The following is a 17512-nucleotide window of genomic DNA, read 5'->3' as shown; positions in this document are numbered from 1 at the left end:
TGTATTTTTGTATTTGAACCAGTGATGCATATGTTTGTATGTATTTATGTATTTGAACCACTGATTCATATGTTTTTTATCATATGTATGAATGTATTTGTATATTTGATTCTCAGTATTTGCTTATCATTTTATTTGTTGACTTTCTCCATTGTTAATTGTTTTCCATTAATGATTTTGTATATTATTTGATAATGTATTTTAGATTTTAATCAATCGTATTGAATTCATTTTTTGGAATACAAAAAATGTCCACTGTATCATCATTGCTTAGACACTCTGGTATTTGGAACGATGAGAACTGTTATGTGAATTTCAAAATTGATGTTGTGGCTTTCAAAGAGTATTCGACGTATATAGATTTGTTACAAGCAGTTGCAACTCAGTTGAATCTAGACACGCAAATGAAAAACATATACATCAAATACATAGTTGAAGGTAATGATATGCCGATGGAAATCCACAATGATATGGGTGTGAGAGTGTATGTGGAATTGAAGAAACCGAAAAAACAGTTAACGATATATCCATTGTGCATAACTACAACTGATAAAAGCAATGATAACTGTGTATCTGGTGAAAGTTGTATTTAAGGAGAGGTTTGCAACTTGGATACACAAATCAAATGAATGCCATGGAAACAGTCGGGTCTATAGATCTGGCGTCATCAAGTTGTGGCAAGGTTGTTGTTGTATTTGAAAACGACAACAATCTGGTTATCTTAGACAAGAATCAAAAAGAGGCTGATGTTGATCAAGTCTACAAGGACAAAGATACATTAAAGGCTGTGATGACAAATTATGCAATTTCAAATAGGTTCAATTTCCGTGCTGAGAGGTCTAATGTCATAAGGTAATTTTAAATGTTTTGAAATGATGTCTTTTAACTTAATGTATTGAACAGATGTATTTTAACTTAATGCATTTGTATTCATGTTTGTATCTGTAGCTATACACTTGTATGCGTATTCGGAGAATGTGATTGGAAATTCAGGGCGTCAAGTGTTGGTAAATCTGAAATGTTCAGAGTTAGAAAGTTTCGTGACAAGCCTATATGTCCGCTAAAGGATAAGGCGTATTCGCAACGCCGTGCAACAAGTTGGTTGATAGGTGGAATTGTTTAACCAAAAATGGCCAACCATAAGAGGAAATACACCTCTAATGATATAGTGGAGGATGTCAAAAATGATCTTGGCATGGATGTCTCATACATGGTCACTTGGTGGGCTAAAGAAAAGGCTATGAAGGATTTAATGGGTGAACCATCAGACTCTTACAACAAATTACCCGAATACCTATACATTATGGATAAAACATACACGAGTTCATATATAAGAATGCGCAAATCCCACGACAATGAGTTCCTGTATTTGTATATAGCACTATATGCATTTATCAAGGGCTTTGAGTGTTGTAGACCTATTGTGGTAGTAAACGGGAGCCATCTCAAAACAACATTCAATGGAACATTCATTTCGGCAAGCACATTAACATTCGTTTCAGCAAGCACATTAGACAGTGCAAGTAAGTCAAATACATATATATAGTTGATATGCAATGACATGAATACACTTACATACAACTTTTGATTATACTCAAATGAATTTCTACAAACTAAATTCTTTGTTTGAATGCAACTGTGTGCAGGTAATATACTTCCCTTAGCATATGGTGTGATCGATTCGGAGAATGATAGGTCTTGGACGTAGTTTTTTGAGTGGTTCAGGGAAGCTTATGGAATTAGAGAGAACATGTGTATTGTATCCGATAGGCATAAAAGAATGATCAAAGTTGTATCTAGAATTTATCCAACTATTCCATGTTATGCGTGCATATCTATAGGACAACGTAGGTAAGAAATACAAGAAGAGTCATGATGTGTTGAGTCCCGTATTTTATGCAATGGCAAAAGCATACACGTATGATGAATTTGATGAGTTGATGGGGAAGGTTGAGAAGGTAGATATTCGAGTGGCTGAATATTTGGAATTAGCCGGAAGAGAAAAGTGGGCTAGAGTGTATGCGTTTGTTAACCGAGGATGGACAATGACTTCAAACATAGCAGAGTGTATCAATTATCACCTTGTAGCGGTAAGAGAACTGCCTATATTTGATTTTCTCGAAGAAGTGTGGAAGATGTTTGGAAGATGGAATTCGGAGAAACGGTACATACACATTCACAACACTCGGTAAAAAGTTCCAGGAGATGTTGTCAATAAATGAGTATCTATGTTTACCTATGACGGTATGTTTCCGTTCAATACGTTTAAATATATTCAACTGACCTACAATTATATTTAGTTGTATTTGATGTATTTGACTGTATTTAGCATATGCAGTTTGTATGTGTGTGACTGTATTTAGATGTATTTGGTGTATTTGACTATGATTAGAATTAGCAGTATGTTTATGACCGTAATGTTTTTATCTTCTAAACATGTACTTATATGTATTGGACTATAAGCATATATATATATATATATATATATATATATATATATATATATATATATATATATATATATATATATATATATATATATATATATATATGCATTTATTCAATGCTTAACAAATACATCTAATAACTTTTTGTAGGTCGAATCATCAACCGAATACTTGTACACAGTCTATGATGCAGGAAGGCATTTCATAGTTTGCTTGAAAAATAAAACTTGCAGTTGTCGGATGTTTCAATTAGAAGAAATTTCATACCCATATGCATGGGCTGTCATTAAGAAGAAAAATCTATCGGCTGATGATTATTGCTCAAAATTGTTCAAACCACAGACCGTGGTGAAGACATATGATGTAGCCGTGGATCCTCTCCCTGATGAGCGTGAATAGAAGATTCCTACATACATCTCGGAGGATGTAGTTTTGCCATCAAGATACAAGAGACCTCCTGGTAGGCTGAAGAAGAAGCGTGATAAGCCGTTAATTGAATTACTTCTTGGGAAAAAAAGACATGCTTGCAATACCTGTGGACAGTTGGACACAATAGACATTCTTGTAGTAAGGCTCCTCGAAAGAAATAATTATTTTTGTTTATAGGCGTTTACATTTGTTAGATAAATACGTTCTTTGGTTTGCAATATTTGAATAAAGAAAGTCAGTTTGAATACATTACAGTAATTGTGGGAAAACTTCATTTGGAATTATGCAGTTACTTCTTAATATGTTTATACATGAATACACAATGATGATCAGTACTTTCAAAAAATTAGGCAATATTATTCTGACAAATTTGGTGTATTCCAAAACTTCAAAAAAATTGTTTAGTAGATAATACAACATGTATTTGTTTTTTTTTTTAAAACTGATGTATTTGGTGTATCTAAATGTATTTGAATATATTTGACTGTGGCCCAAGTCAATAATAGTTACATACACTGTTTAAGTTGATAATCCAAGATACATCAAATACATGTGTACTTGATGTTATTGAATGTATTTGACTGTGGCCAGTGTCAATAATAATCATATACCCTTGTTAAGTATATAATCCAACATACATTAAATACATGTGTATTTGATATATTTGAATGTATCTGACTGTGGCATATTTAAATATAGTCAGATACATTTGATTAGAAGATTATCCAACATAGGAAAATACCATGTGTATTTGGTGTATTTGAATGTGTATGCCTGTGGCACATGTTAAATATAGTCAGATATACTTGTGTATTCACAAAAAATCCATACATCTAAAACTTCAAACTTGAAAACATTCAACATTGAAAAGTAGACTAATCTAAATGTTTTCATTAAAACTCCAAAACATTGATAAGTAGATAATCCAACCTACATCTGTTTTCTTAAACTAAATACATCTAAAATATTTGATATAAAAACGGTCATAGTCTGCATTGCAAATTCAAATTTACAAAGCACTACTGATTAACATCAATTGCATCAACTTTTTCATAATCTATTGGTGCCCTAACTGGTCTTGGTGGTGCCTCGATATCGCTCATAGCATATTCATCGACCTTCCGTGCAGCGTAGTCCCACAGGAGTGCACTGTATCTAATACGAAGCATCTTTGCATCAATTTATCTTTGGAATACCTTCACCCGAGCTCAGATATTCAGCGAATGGTGCCACATACACACCACAATCCCTGCAAAATATACGATAGAATCATATAAATGAATAACATTTATGAAAAAAAATACAAGAAAAATACATACATGCTCATAAGATCTTGTTGCGGCAGATTTTCTACATACTCCACTTCAAGGTTATCATTTTGTGACATGTCCATATATGCTGGGTGATTCAACCAACTGATGCCTTGTTTTCAGTGCAGAATCTACTGATGTGTAGATAATGCGGCGGAAGGGTAGAAAGCTTATGTATTTCCCCTTTAACAACTGCATCGTGGCCTGCACCGCCTCGGTATGAGTTGTAGACATAAAGGCGCCTGTCATAAGGATAAAAAAACACATAAATACAAAATATATGAAACAAATGAATATGTAAAACTTATCTTAAAAAACACAAATACATAAAATACTTGTCATCGAATGAAAGTACAGCCAAAATTCAATGATTTTTCTCTTTGATGTTGACTGGTATAAGAACATTATCAATTGAATGCCACGGGACACTTGCATGCAACCTGTAACCCTTAACATAATGACATATGTAATCTTCTTCTTTGGCTACATTGGGTCCAGTTTCCGGGTTGCTATAGGCAAGATACATTTCATCAAACTTTTGCTTGAAGATACAGTCAATGGTGGTATATTTGAAAGTGCTCCTTCGGTCATATTGCCTTTCTTTAGCAAGTAGTAGAAAATGACGTCAATGTGCTGAAAATATTAACACACAAACAGTAAGAACATCAAAAAATACATAATCTAAACCATATAATATTGTGTATGTTATATATATATATGTGTGTGTGTGTGTGTGTGTGTGTGTGTGTACGCGCGCGCGCGTGTGTATGTATGTATGTGTATGTATATAGTATACATATATATGTATATGTATATATGTATATACATATAATTAATCTTTTTTTATATCTCATAAAAATATATATGTTGTTTGGTGTATTTATATATTATAAATCATTGAAATACATGATATTCAATTAAAAAAAAGATAAGTCTTTTTTCCTAAGATATCAAAATTTCTTCAATATATATATATATATATATATATATATATATATATATATATATATATATATATATATATATATATTTGCTGTGTGTGTGTGTGTGTGTGTGCGCGCGCGCGTGTGTCACGTGAAGATGCGTGTATATAAAAGAACTCATATATATGTCTTATTTATTATTATATATATATATATATATATATTAATTAATATATAGATATATATATATATATATATATATATATATATATATATATATATATATATGTATATATATATATGTATATGTATATATGTATATACATATATATCTATTTTTACAGCAGGATCGTGCCGCTACATGATGCCATCTAGGTAGCAAGTTACTTTACTAGGCTATTGACCCTGGCATTGGGGTTGTTCTTGCCAGAACAAGTCCAACATGCCCTCAAACGCCATCCTCGGCTAAACGGGCGGAAAACAGAACCACCGTCTGGTTTTGAATAGTCCGCCTAGGTCAATCTCACCTAACCTTGAACATCATGTTTTAGCATGATCATAATGCATTAGATCATTATTACCATGATCTTAGTAGTCTAATGTGACGTAATTCAACGGAGTATTTAGCCTATAAGGCTAAACATGATCTGAAATGCTTAACAGCGCTTAGAATTGCATGTCGCTGCACATTAGTCAAATAATTATCCCACCAACCTTTTAACTGGCCAGTGAAACCAGCTATGATCATATCTGCAATAACTCTTTCAGTATTTTTATGAATCTTGCGTATAGTGCTGTACATTAACATTCTATGAATAGTAATAAATTTGGCGTTCACTATAACCGTCAATATTCCATTCATATATTTCCTTCCGCTATAGGCTGTTGGAAATAACATGTTCATGCTCCTCTAATAAAACATCTTGAGGAGTTGGGCGAGGATAGTAGTACATCCTCTGGGTAGGTTTGACAGCATAATATTCATCAATTTTATTAATATCTGATGCTATGCGAGCCTTATAATCAATATCAGACAAATATCTATCATCCTCTGCTATTAAAGGACTAAGTTTTAAACCTTTAAACTTTTCGTCTAAAAGTCTTTCTAAATGCGATAAGGGTTTTATCTTAAAATCATGAATTTCAGGAGGAGGCTGTATACTTGGAGTAGCAACAACTTCCTTCTGTTTTCCCTTATCAGCAATAGTAGTCTTATTAAGACTATTTAAAAGCTTATCAACTTTTTCATGAAGTGAAAATATTTGTTCACCCAAAATATTCATATAAACATTAGTATAATTTTGTTGCCTTATCATATTATTAATATGATGAGTCATGACAGTTAAGGCACCATTTTCAATTAATTTTGAAAAGGCTGAGAAATGTAAATCTTTTCCCATACGAAAATTTGCCTGTGGAGGATAAATACTTTGGACCTTTTCTCCACTTGTTAAAGTAAAATCTCTTTCTATAACAGAAATATAATTAGCAAAGTATTTGGCCATAAACCAAGGAACAAAAGATATAATCTGATTTGCTGCAGAAAGGTCTTTATAAAATTCTTCCTGGAAAATAGTTGTTTCTTCTGGTTTGAAATTATCAAAAAACCATTTTCTAAATGTTATCCATTTAGGAGTATAAAACTCTTTACTGATTTCTAGTCTTGCGGGTGATCCCCGACTAAAATCAATTTTCTGACTTGGATCCATTAAATATAGGAAAATCCATGTCTGACTCAGTCAATTCTGGGTCTTTAATACCAGTTACAATATTATCACGGTTAATATTTAATCTATCAATTCTATTAGAATCATCATCTCTTACCTGTGAAGTAGATGCCCTTGATGGGGTCTGTACAATATAATCCACAGGAGATATATAAGATCTGTTAGAAGATAAAGATCTAGGTATACTAGTTCGAACACTATTATGTTCATCCTCTTCTAATGCAAGTGTAGGTTCATGAAACCTTAATTTTACTGTCCCATCTGGGATCTGTTCGATTTCTGAAATTTCAGTAAAAACATTTTGAGGAGGTGTTGCTCCTTCAATGACCCACTCTTTAGGGAAATTTATTTCATCCCACTTGATAGGTCTTCTGGTCATAATTTTGGATTTACCAAAATTAGTTTCTATTAAAATAGTTTCATTTTTAAAATCCATGATCTTACACATAGGATTCATGGTATATAATGGTTTATAATAAATTCTATAACATATGCATATTACCTCTGTTCCTGGCATATAATCATAACCATGTAACTTGATACTTAATATTAAAGCATCTAAAGAATTATCATCTTGCAAAGATACCTGCAAGTTAGGATAAGCATTGAAATAAACTGGTCCATAAGCTAAACTTGTTTGGACAGTCCCTATTAGAGACTTTTTCCAGTTTCTGTTTCTTCCATCTCTTAGAGCTGCTATAAAGCTCTCCGGTAAACCTCTTAAAGTTAAAGGTTTGAATGCAACTTGTATTAACCCAATATGCATAAATCTATGGGTTACCCTATAAGGGGCAAGATCACTGTCAGATAATAGTCTAAATGTAGCATGATCATTATCTACAGTCATAGTTTCTTGATAGTTTTAACTACTTGTTTGAGACCTATTTTCTCAAAAGTACCCATTTGGTAAATTGTTCTGGGCTCAATTTTAGGAATCGTCCATTTATTAAGGAGATCTAGTTCTTGAGGAGTATCATATTCCTCTTTTTTACTGTTTTTAACAGTCCTTTTCCGATTTATAAAATTCATATTATGGAATCGTTGAATTAATTTCATTACATAAAGCTAATCCTTCCTGCATACAAGTACCAATCAATTTACCATAAGTATAATTATTATAATCTATACTTCTTTCCCCTTTCCTAAGAGTTTTTCTAACTCTTTATGCAAAAATAGGAGGAGTCCATCTATAAATTTGGACTTCATAGAAGTATTATGGTAATTCCATGACCCCGCAAAGAAAAAAATCTTTATACCACCTAAATGAGGTTAGGGTCTTGCATCTAAGGTTTTGAAGCATGGTGCGAATAGACTCATTGTTATCCGTCCATCTTCCTGAAAAATGTTCGACAATATTAATAACAAGTGTATAAACTATATTAGCAACAGGTGCTTCATCTTCACCTTCTTGCTTAACAGCGCTTAGAATTGCATGTCGCTGCACATTAGTCAAATAATTATCCCACCAACCTTTTAACTGGCCAGTGAAACCAGCAAATCAAGCTCCATGGTCTTAATGAAAGACAGCAATTGGGAGAATTTTGTGGACAATTTGGTATGGATATTCCACAATCTTCTAAGAAGCCTCATAGGCATAAAAAGAAGCATAGAGACTTCCAACAATGGAAGGAAAAGCGTCTACAAAAGAAGAATAGGCGCAAAAAGACCTTTAAGGAAAGGAAGGATTTTATCAAATCCAAAAACCCAAAAGCCTGTTATAAGTGTGGCAGAGTAGGTCATTTTTACAAAAATTGCAAGGTGAAGGAGAATATTAAAGCTCTTAACATAGATGATGACCTTAGAGAATCTTTATATAAGATCTTATTAAATTCAGATCCAGAACCCGAGGATGATTCTGGTAAGGAAAGTGATAGTTCTTCCAACCCCTCTTCTGATGAAGATATTAGGGTATTAGACGAAGAGAGTTATATCTCAACCAGTTCAGACGATGAGTGTCAACCATGCCAAATAGGGCAACCTTGTATCAAAACCAAGGAAGACGATGAGTTTTATAAACTTGTTTCCCGAGCCTTAGTGAAAACCAAATTCGGGTTTTAGATGGTAATAACCTTGTAGATCTCTTTAAATATATTAAGGATCCAAATCTTAGGTCCTGCATTATAGACCAAATAGGTTCAAAACAATGAAGCCCCAAGAAGAACCAATCGCGTAGAAATTAGAGAACCTACAGGACCTTATACTATGGCTGGAGTCAAAAAACTCCTCCAAGAACGCTGGAATATTATAAGTACACCGGCAACCACCCAAGACCTAGAACGAGAAGTTCATAACCTTAAGCAAGAAATTTCCATCCTTAGGAGACACCAAGTGATCTTAGACCATAGAGTCTCGCAATTGGAAGGAAAAGGAAAACAAATCATAGAAACACCAGTTCCTAATACTGTGGAAGGACCTCCTGTTAATAACACTGTAGAAACTGTTACTACGGAAGAAGGTGAAAGTAGTGGTCCCAGTTCCAATTTTTTAATAAGATTAGAAACCATTACTTCTTTTAAATTTTTTATAAAAGTTACTCTTTTAATTGATTATAATTTCAAAAAAAGAGTTATCGCTCTAAGTTGATAGTGGAGGGATTTAAGTTGTATACAAGAAGGATTAATACCTTCAAAATATTTTGAAAAAACTACTCATAGTTTAAGGTCTGCTAGTGGCCAAAAAATGGGTATTACTTATAAATTACCCAAAGCTTATATTTGCCAAGACAAAGTTTGTATTCCTGAAACCTTCGTGTTGGTAAAAAATATTTCAAACCAAGTTATCTTGGGTACTCCATTCATCCATAAACTATTTCCTATTCAATGGATGGATGATAAAGGTTTTATAGGAACCTATGATAATAAACCCATTAAATTCGAGTTTATAACAGAACCCTTTTCAAGGATTTTAAATGAAATCAAAGATAAGCTGATAAATAAACATCAGCAAATCAATTTTCTTAAACAAGAAATTTATACGCTTCAAATTGAGGATATTTTACAAAATCCTAAATTACAGGATAAGATTGAGTTTATAAAAAATCAGTTTTCTCTACAAATTTGTAGTGACCATCCTAATGCTTTTTGGGATAGGAAAAGACATATTGTCACTCTTCCATATGAAGATTTTTTTTTCTGAAAATAATATTCCTACCAAAGCAAGACCATGTCAAATGAATTCTGAATATTTGGAATTATGTAAAAATGAGATTTCTTCTTTATTGCACAAAGGTCTTATCGATCTTCGAAATCTCCATGGTCACACAAACTTTTTATGTTAATAAACATGAACAGAACGAGGAGTTCCAAGATTGGTTATAAATTATAAACCCCTTAATAAGGTTTTAAAATGGATCAGATATCCTATTCCTAATAAAAAAGATTTATTAGATCGACTTCATAATGCGATTATATTTTCGAAATTTGATTTAAAATCAGGCTATTGGCAAATTCAAATAGCCGAAGCAGACAAATATAAAACTGCTTTTAATGTTCCAATAGGGCAATTTGAATGGAATGTTATGCCTTTTGGACTAAAAAATGCCCCTTCAGAGTTCCAAAAGATAATGAATGATATTTTTATGGCTTATAGCAATTTTATCATTGTTTATATCGATGATATTTTAGTATTTTCAAATACTATTGAAATGCATTTCAAACATCTTGATATATTCAAGAAAATTATTATTCAAATGGTTTAGTAATATCTAAACCAAAAATGTCACTTTTTCAAACCAAAATCAGATTTCTTGGTCATAATATTGAAAAAGGAAAAATTGTTCCTATCAATAGAAGTATAGAATTTGCTTCTAAATTTCCTGATATTATTACTGATAAAACCCAACTTCAAAGATTTCTTGGAAGTTTAAATTATATTTCGCCATTTTATAAAGATTTGGCAAAAGATACATCTATTCTATATGATAGATTAAAAAAGATTCCAAAACCTTGGATCGATGCTCATACGCAAGCGCTCAAAAAATCAAGGAAAAGTTAATAATCTTCCTTGTCTTACTTTAGCCAATCCTAGTTGGCAAAAAATTATTGAAACCGATGCCCTCGATATTGGCTATGGAGGAATACTTAAACAAATTTTCTCCAAATGATAAACAAGAATATTTAGTCCAGTTTTATTCTGAAAAATGGAGTAATAGTCAAAAGAATTATGCTACTATAGCAAAAGAAATACTTGCTATAGTTAAGTGTGTTCTTAAATTTCAAGGTGATTTATATAATCAAAAGTTTTTAATTAAAACAGACTGCCAAGCAGCAAAATTTATGTTTAATAAAGATTGCAAACATGATGTTTCTAAACAAATGTTTGCCAGATGGCAAGCTCTTTTAGCACCATTTGATTTTGAAATTCATTACAAAAAGGGAAGTGATAATAGTCTCCCTGATTTTCTCACAAGAGAATATTTGAGTTCATAACTGTAATCTTCTCATTTGCAGGATGAGACCCACATTGACACCTCCCTCTAATAGAGGAAGAGGAAGAGGACAAAAAGGAACGGCAGAGAGGCACCGTTCTTGCTCAAATGGGCAACAAATGGCTAATAGCCGACAAAATCGCCGATATGTTTAAACTTCGGTAATACCCGTAAACAAATCACTTTTGTCGATTATCTTGCTTTTATAGAAGCACGTAAAAAGGGGAATAATATGCCCCCATCATTGCCCTCGTAATTGATGATAATGAGGACATTGATTCATATGAAGAAAATGCTCAAAGAGAGTTAATAATTCTCCTTGAGAATGATGATCTCCAATGGAAAGATGAACCTTGGCAAATAATGCAAAGGTATTTTGATACGGTCAATATACGCCACTCCGACTTATAAATATCGGATGAATTATGAAATGATCCTATCATATACAATGGTCACTGAATTCAAAGATTTTTATCCTCGCTAATAGCAAGAAAATTTATAATTTTTTAAAAATTATCATCAAAAAAGTATTTTCTCCAAATGAATGGGAATAAGTCCGTTAAAGGATAGGATTATATCCACTTTAACAAAAAGTCCCGCTAAATTTAATTATTGGGATTATGTTGAAAGCTTTAATAAAGCTCTTTTATATGAAAATCCTAATAGGAAACATTCATGGTTTATAAAAATTTGTGCCAATGTTTATAAACAGGGCATACCAAATTGGTTTTATCAATGGTGGATTCATTATGGTCCAACCGTGAAATCTTTACCAGAACCCTTTAAAGGTTTATATACCGAATGGGTTGATGTTTCTCCAAAAATAATTGATTTGGAAAATAATATTACTTTCTCTGAGGAAATTTCTAATATGTATTTCTTCATTGAATTCTCTATTCCATGGATTATGAAATGGACAGTTGAAGTGGGTTATACCCCGCAAAATATGCCTTGCTTAAACAGGATTTTTTATACAAAATTCTGGAAAAAATTATTACAAAAATCAAAAGATGGAACTATTCCAGGACAGGATTTAATAAATCAAATTAAAACAACCATTGCACAATATAAGGACTCCCTCAGCTCAAGGACAAAGGAAGTACCAAAGGCATTTGAGCAAATTGCTCGAAAAATCCAATTGAAAAAAGGACTAATTCCACCAGAACAGCTCATAGCCCAGTACATGGAGGAATTTAAGTCTAATATAATGCAGCATCTTAATATGGAAGCTATTTCAGACACATCAATGGCGTCTGTAGGTCATACCACTGATAATGAAGAAGAAGAAGAAGACTATAATAATCAAGTCTTAGCAGGAGAATCTCAAAGCCCAGCTAATACAGAGGACTTTGCACAATTCGCGGCCCAATTTCTTGGCCAAGAGGAAGAATCTTCCAGCTCAGCAAAAGACAAGGGCAAGTCACCGATGAAATGATGAGTGGTGGGACCCGCCACTAGGCGGCTACTTTTATAAAGTAGGAATCTGCTTTTATAAAAGCAGCTTTAATAATTAAAATTGTAATTATTGTGTTTTTACTTTCGGCTACTTTTTGGCCGACTTTACTTTTTACTTTTTATCTGGCCATCATGTTGTCGGCCATTTACTTTTTCATTTTGTTGTTTTGTGTCATTGATCCGTTATATAAGGATCATTTCTCTTAGTTTAGAGGCAAGTCTTGGATCCCCCAAGCACAAGCTCTCTACTACTCTCCTCTGTAAAAATCTTTCTTATATAAATAAAAGTTTGTTCATACAAATCTCCTTCTACTGAGCACAACCTTCATATTTAAGGTATAAATTTTAAATTTTTATTTTTCTTTTATTTTATATATATATACATATATATATATATACATATATATACATACATACATATATATATATATATATATATATATATATATATATACATATAGATATATACATATATATATATATATATATATATATATATATATATATATATATACATATATATATATATATATATATATATATATATACGTATATAGGTATATACATATATACGTATATAGGTATATACGTATATACGTGTATATAGATATACGTATATACGTATATATAGATATACGTATATACGTATATATATATATGCGCCTCATCATTCCATTCATTGATAACTGGTAGAACCAGTTTTGCCTTCAGCTATTGTGATACAGATCGATTTGGGGGCAACATCAAATCAATCACAAAAATGCGGAATTAAAGGATAACAAAATTGAGATGAGAATTGAAGAAAAGGGGACAAGAAATAGAGGATAAAAGCTAGACTTAATGATAATGAATCTATGGACAAACCTAAGTATATGAATCCTAGACCCTTCCAATTGGATTTAATCAATAGAACCTAAGCTATTTGAAATCAAGGCAAGCGATATTCAAATGAAATCCACAAATGAACAACTCTTTATGAAATCAATAGAAATGAGGTTCAAAACCAACAATGGAATCCACCATTAACTATCCTAAATCCTAAAGGCTATTAAGCCAAACAAGCTATCACGCATTTAGAGTATTCAATACATAATTCATCCAATCTAACTAATGAAATGAACTAAGTCTAGTATTTATATTCCTAGACTAAAAGAAGATTAAGTTATTACAAAACTACCATTAATGAGGCAAGTGCCTTGTTTGGTTGGTAGTCTTCTTTGGGAATTTCGAAAATAGCTCTCATGTGAAAATCTTCATCTTCCAAACACCAATTGTCTTGCAATTGTAGCCCAATTTGTCTTGATTTGGATCGTATAGCCATAATTTGCATTTTTAGCCCTTTGCGCTTTAACCACTTGGTGTAGAAGTCGCCACAATCTCTTCCCAAGACATCGTCCAAACGTCCCATGTCCTTCCAAGCATCTTTGTGCCATCTAGGATCATATTATCCTCCCCTTCTTCAAAATGATTCATCCTCGAATCCAAACCTTGCAAAAACATAGAAAATTATGAGCACACATCCTCGCACAACAAACAAAGGCAATCATCATGGCAAATGATAACACCTAAAGTGAGCATAGCATGCAATCAACACACTAAACGGCTCACTCTTATGATATAAACAAGCATCAAATGGATCTAGAAAGAACATGTATCCAAATAATGCCAAAGACACTTGGCTATTCAAGTCATTTTGACAAAAGGATAAATCAAAGAACCCAATGCTAATAGGAATCCCTACATGCAAATCTACATTGGTCCTAACAATTAAGAAGCATATATCTCCCCTTAAGTCAAGAAACAAATGAAATCCTTCATGACTAAGTGTAATATCACAACTAAGCCCAACCCAAGTCAAGGGTCCAACCATCACACTAGTCCACCCCAATAAGGAAATCACTCATATGTCAACACCGGGGTCAAATACAAAGATATTCCCCACACTCTTTTGCTCACATCTCCAATGCAAGCCCAAAATGCAATTAAGTAGTAACACTAGAAAGAAATCACAAGAATGGATAGGAGTGCTACTACTATACTCGTCACATAAAGAAGTTACCTTCATGGCTTTATAAACCCCAAGAATAAGCATGAGCCATGAATACATACCGTCCTGGAAGGATGTGCAAGACGTGACATCATACCAAAGCATAGTTCGATGAGGTCTTCTCCAATGGGTATCTTCTTCAAGCCTCCTCCTTCGATGAAACTCCACAAACAAGTTAATCACATAATCAAGTTCATCAAAAGAAGGATTTTTTACCTTTAGGCTTTTTGAACCTATGCCAAGCTAAGAGCAACATCTCCCCGCCCTTTAGGTTAGAAGATCTAGCATAGTCCTTCCAAGAAGTGTGCTCTTTTCCCTTCAAATTGCTCCCATTCTTTAAAGAGCACTCATCATTTTCGGAAGCCTTTTCCAAATTTGACGTTGGTCCATCAAGTAGGTCACAAACCCTCAAGAAGGATCCCTCGTCATCGGGGACGGTGTCAAGAACTTCACCCACCTCATGCTTGTCATCAAGACTAAGCTCATCATCATCTCATAGTGGGTTACAAAACACATTATAGTCTCCAAAGGAACTAAGTGCTCAACATTACCATACATCCCACTAGGTACATCATTTTCACAAGTCATGTCAATTTCAAATAAGACATTATCTTTAAGGGAAAAAAGATTCAATGAACAACGAAGAGTCAAAGAATGCAATCTTATTCTCGTGTAAAGACAAAGGTCATCTACCAAAGCATTTTCATTAACATGACTATTCACATGATCAATTACATCAATATCATCACTAAATTGAGGTTCATTAAGCACATCACAAAGTTCCTCAAATAGTGGATCACACCCCAACCTTGGTGGGGCATGATTGGCACCCGACACCTTACGAGACCAAGCGAACCAGGCTGTAACTCACATCGTCTATGTCTCGAATGGAAAAATAAGGAAAAGGTGGACAACTATGAATATAATATCATGCATAAGTATATGTACGATAGGCCCACTATGCCGACATAACAACTGACCAAGTAAGACTAGCTATACACAAGAAACTGTCTGCAGAGCCTCTATGAACATGACTGAAGTATATAAGTCGGGACAAGGCCTCCGACATACCCATAACATAAAAACACATATACAATCCCAGACTTGGCAATACTCCAAAGAGAAGTGGAGCTCACCAATGAAAACGGTACCTCGAAAGCAAAATTTCATGCGGAAAGTCCTCGTCTCGTGCCGTTCTATACTGCGGTACGGACGCAAGCCGTCCCCAAATGTAAAAGGATATCAAGACAAATATTGTACCGAGTATGTAAGGCGGAAAATGTAACATAATAAGCATGTACCGTGGATGAAGAAGGATAAGAATCAACCTGGGGCTTCCGAGTTACCGATGTAAATCTAGCATACGTATATATATATATATATATATATATATATATATATATATATATACCTCTTCATATTTTCGCAATCTCCACTAGGTCTTTATACCCTACCAAGGCTCAAGTTAACCTATTACCAAAACATTATCCGAACATATATGTGTGTGCAACCCGTTCCATATATAATACATGTCTCTCGATACCCCTCGTATGCTTAACTATATCTCTGTACAACACCGTGTTCCGTCTACTTATCATCGTAGTACTAACTACCCAACTTATCGGTGCTCATATTTGTACCCTTCGTACAATCCTTATAGTCATGAAGGAAATCTGGAACTTATAAGCTAAACTGACTGACTGAATGCATCTATATGTCTGATTATCTGAACATATCTGTACATTTCGCTATCGAAATCCTTCCGAGGGCAGTGCATGACATGTATAGGTCATGTTGAGAAACGTACGACCCGATCCATATCCCATATAATAGTGTCGAGGAACGTACGGCCCAATCCAGTGATATGCAAATGGAAGTGCTACAAAGACGCGTAGTTCGATCCAAAGCAACGCAAGTGTTACCGTACGTGTAGCTCGATCCAAATGCTATGCAATGCAAGTGCTACGGTATACGTAGCTCGATCCAAAGGCAATACAAGCGCTACAATATGTGTAGCCCAATCCAGTGCTATGCAAATACAAGTGCTACGGTACGTGTAGCCCGATCCAGTGCAATACAAGTGCTACGGTACGTGTAGCCCGATCCAAATACCCTTTATATTCTTTTAGCGCTCATTCTTTATCTACTAGCTTCTATGCGCTTCTCATGGTCATCACTTATTCGTCAAAGCCTTTATAGCCATATAAAACTCATAAGCACGTTTCTGGGTCATTAAGACTTCTTCCGCTTTAATCGAACCTTAACTCAATCCAGAGATACATCATAATCCTCTCTTCTAGCATCAAATACCTCATTAGGAATCTTTCATTAGCACTCTTTTCGTGTCTTACAAAATATTCTTTGATAACACATTTCTAAATTCATCAGAGTGACGTAAAGTCATTATACTTCCGATTTCCATTACAAAGCTAACGTCATCGGGGCACATCTCACCTTGAAGGAACAATAATCATAAGGTGAGATCAACAATAATGAATGGAGTCAAGAATCGTGTGACAAGCTCAATAAGTAGCATGAAAACATGGTGGACTTTAAACCTTGGCCTTTCTAGAATTGAAATCGTTATCACTACCATAATCATTATCACTATCATAATCATCATCACTGTCATAATCATCATTATTATCATGTCTGTCTTTGGATGATCACTAACATAAGATGAGGCCACTTATCATGCATGCACTCAAGAATTTCTTAGCATGCCCAATCATGTCATGAAAACATCTA

At 33.6% G+C, this 17512-nt stretch overlaps 1 protein-coding gene across 1 annotated transcript; it reads left to right on the top strand.

Moving 5' to 3' along the window:
• Positions 1-1901: 1901 nt before the first annotated feature.
• LOC132066023 (uncharacterized) lies at positions 1902-2846 on the top strand. Its single transcript, XM_059459428.1, has 2 exons — positions 1902-2090; positions 2598-2846. Exons 1-2 carry the CDS (start codon positions 1902-1904, stop codon positions 2844-2846), a joined length of 438 nt encoding a protein of 145 aa, XP_059315411.1.
• Positions 2847-17512: the final 14666 nt, after the last annotated feature.

This window comes from Lycium ferocissimum, chromosome 8, assembly GCF_029784015.1.
Source record: "Lycium ferocissimum isolate CSIRO_LF1 chromosome 8, AGI_CSIRO_Lferr_CH_V1, whole genome shotgun sequence".
Classification (NCBI taxonomy): Eukaryota; Viridiplantae; Streptophyta; class Magnoliopsida; order Solanales; family Solanaceae; genus Lycium; species Lycium ferocissimum.
This window is presented reverse-complemented; position numbering and strand designations above follow the sequence as displayed.

What these genes read in the sequence shown, in the direction of transcription:
- LOC132066023 (XM_059459428.1), top strand. Translation starts at nt 1,902, where the DNA reads ATGGCAAAAGCATACACGTATGATGAATTTGATGAGTTGATGGGGAAG. An exon ending in TCAATTATCACCTTGTAGCG is followed by an intron (nt 2,091 to 2,597) that starts GTAAGAGAACTG and finishes AACTTTTTGTAG; the next exon opens with GTCGAATCATCAACCGAATA.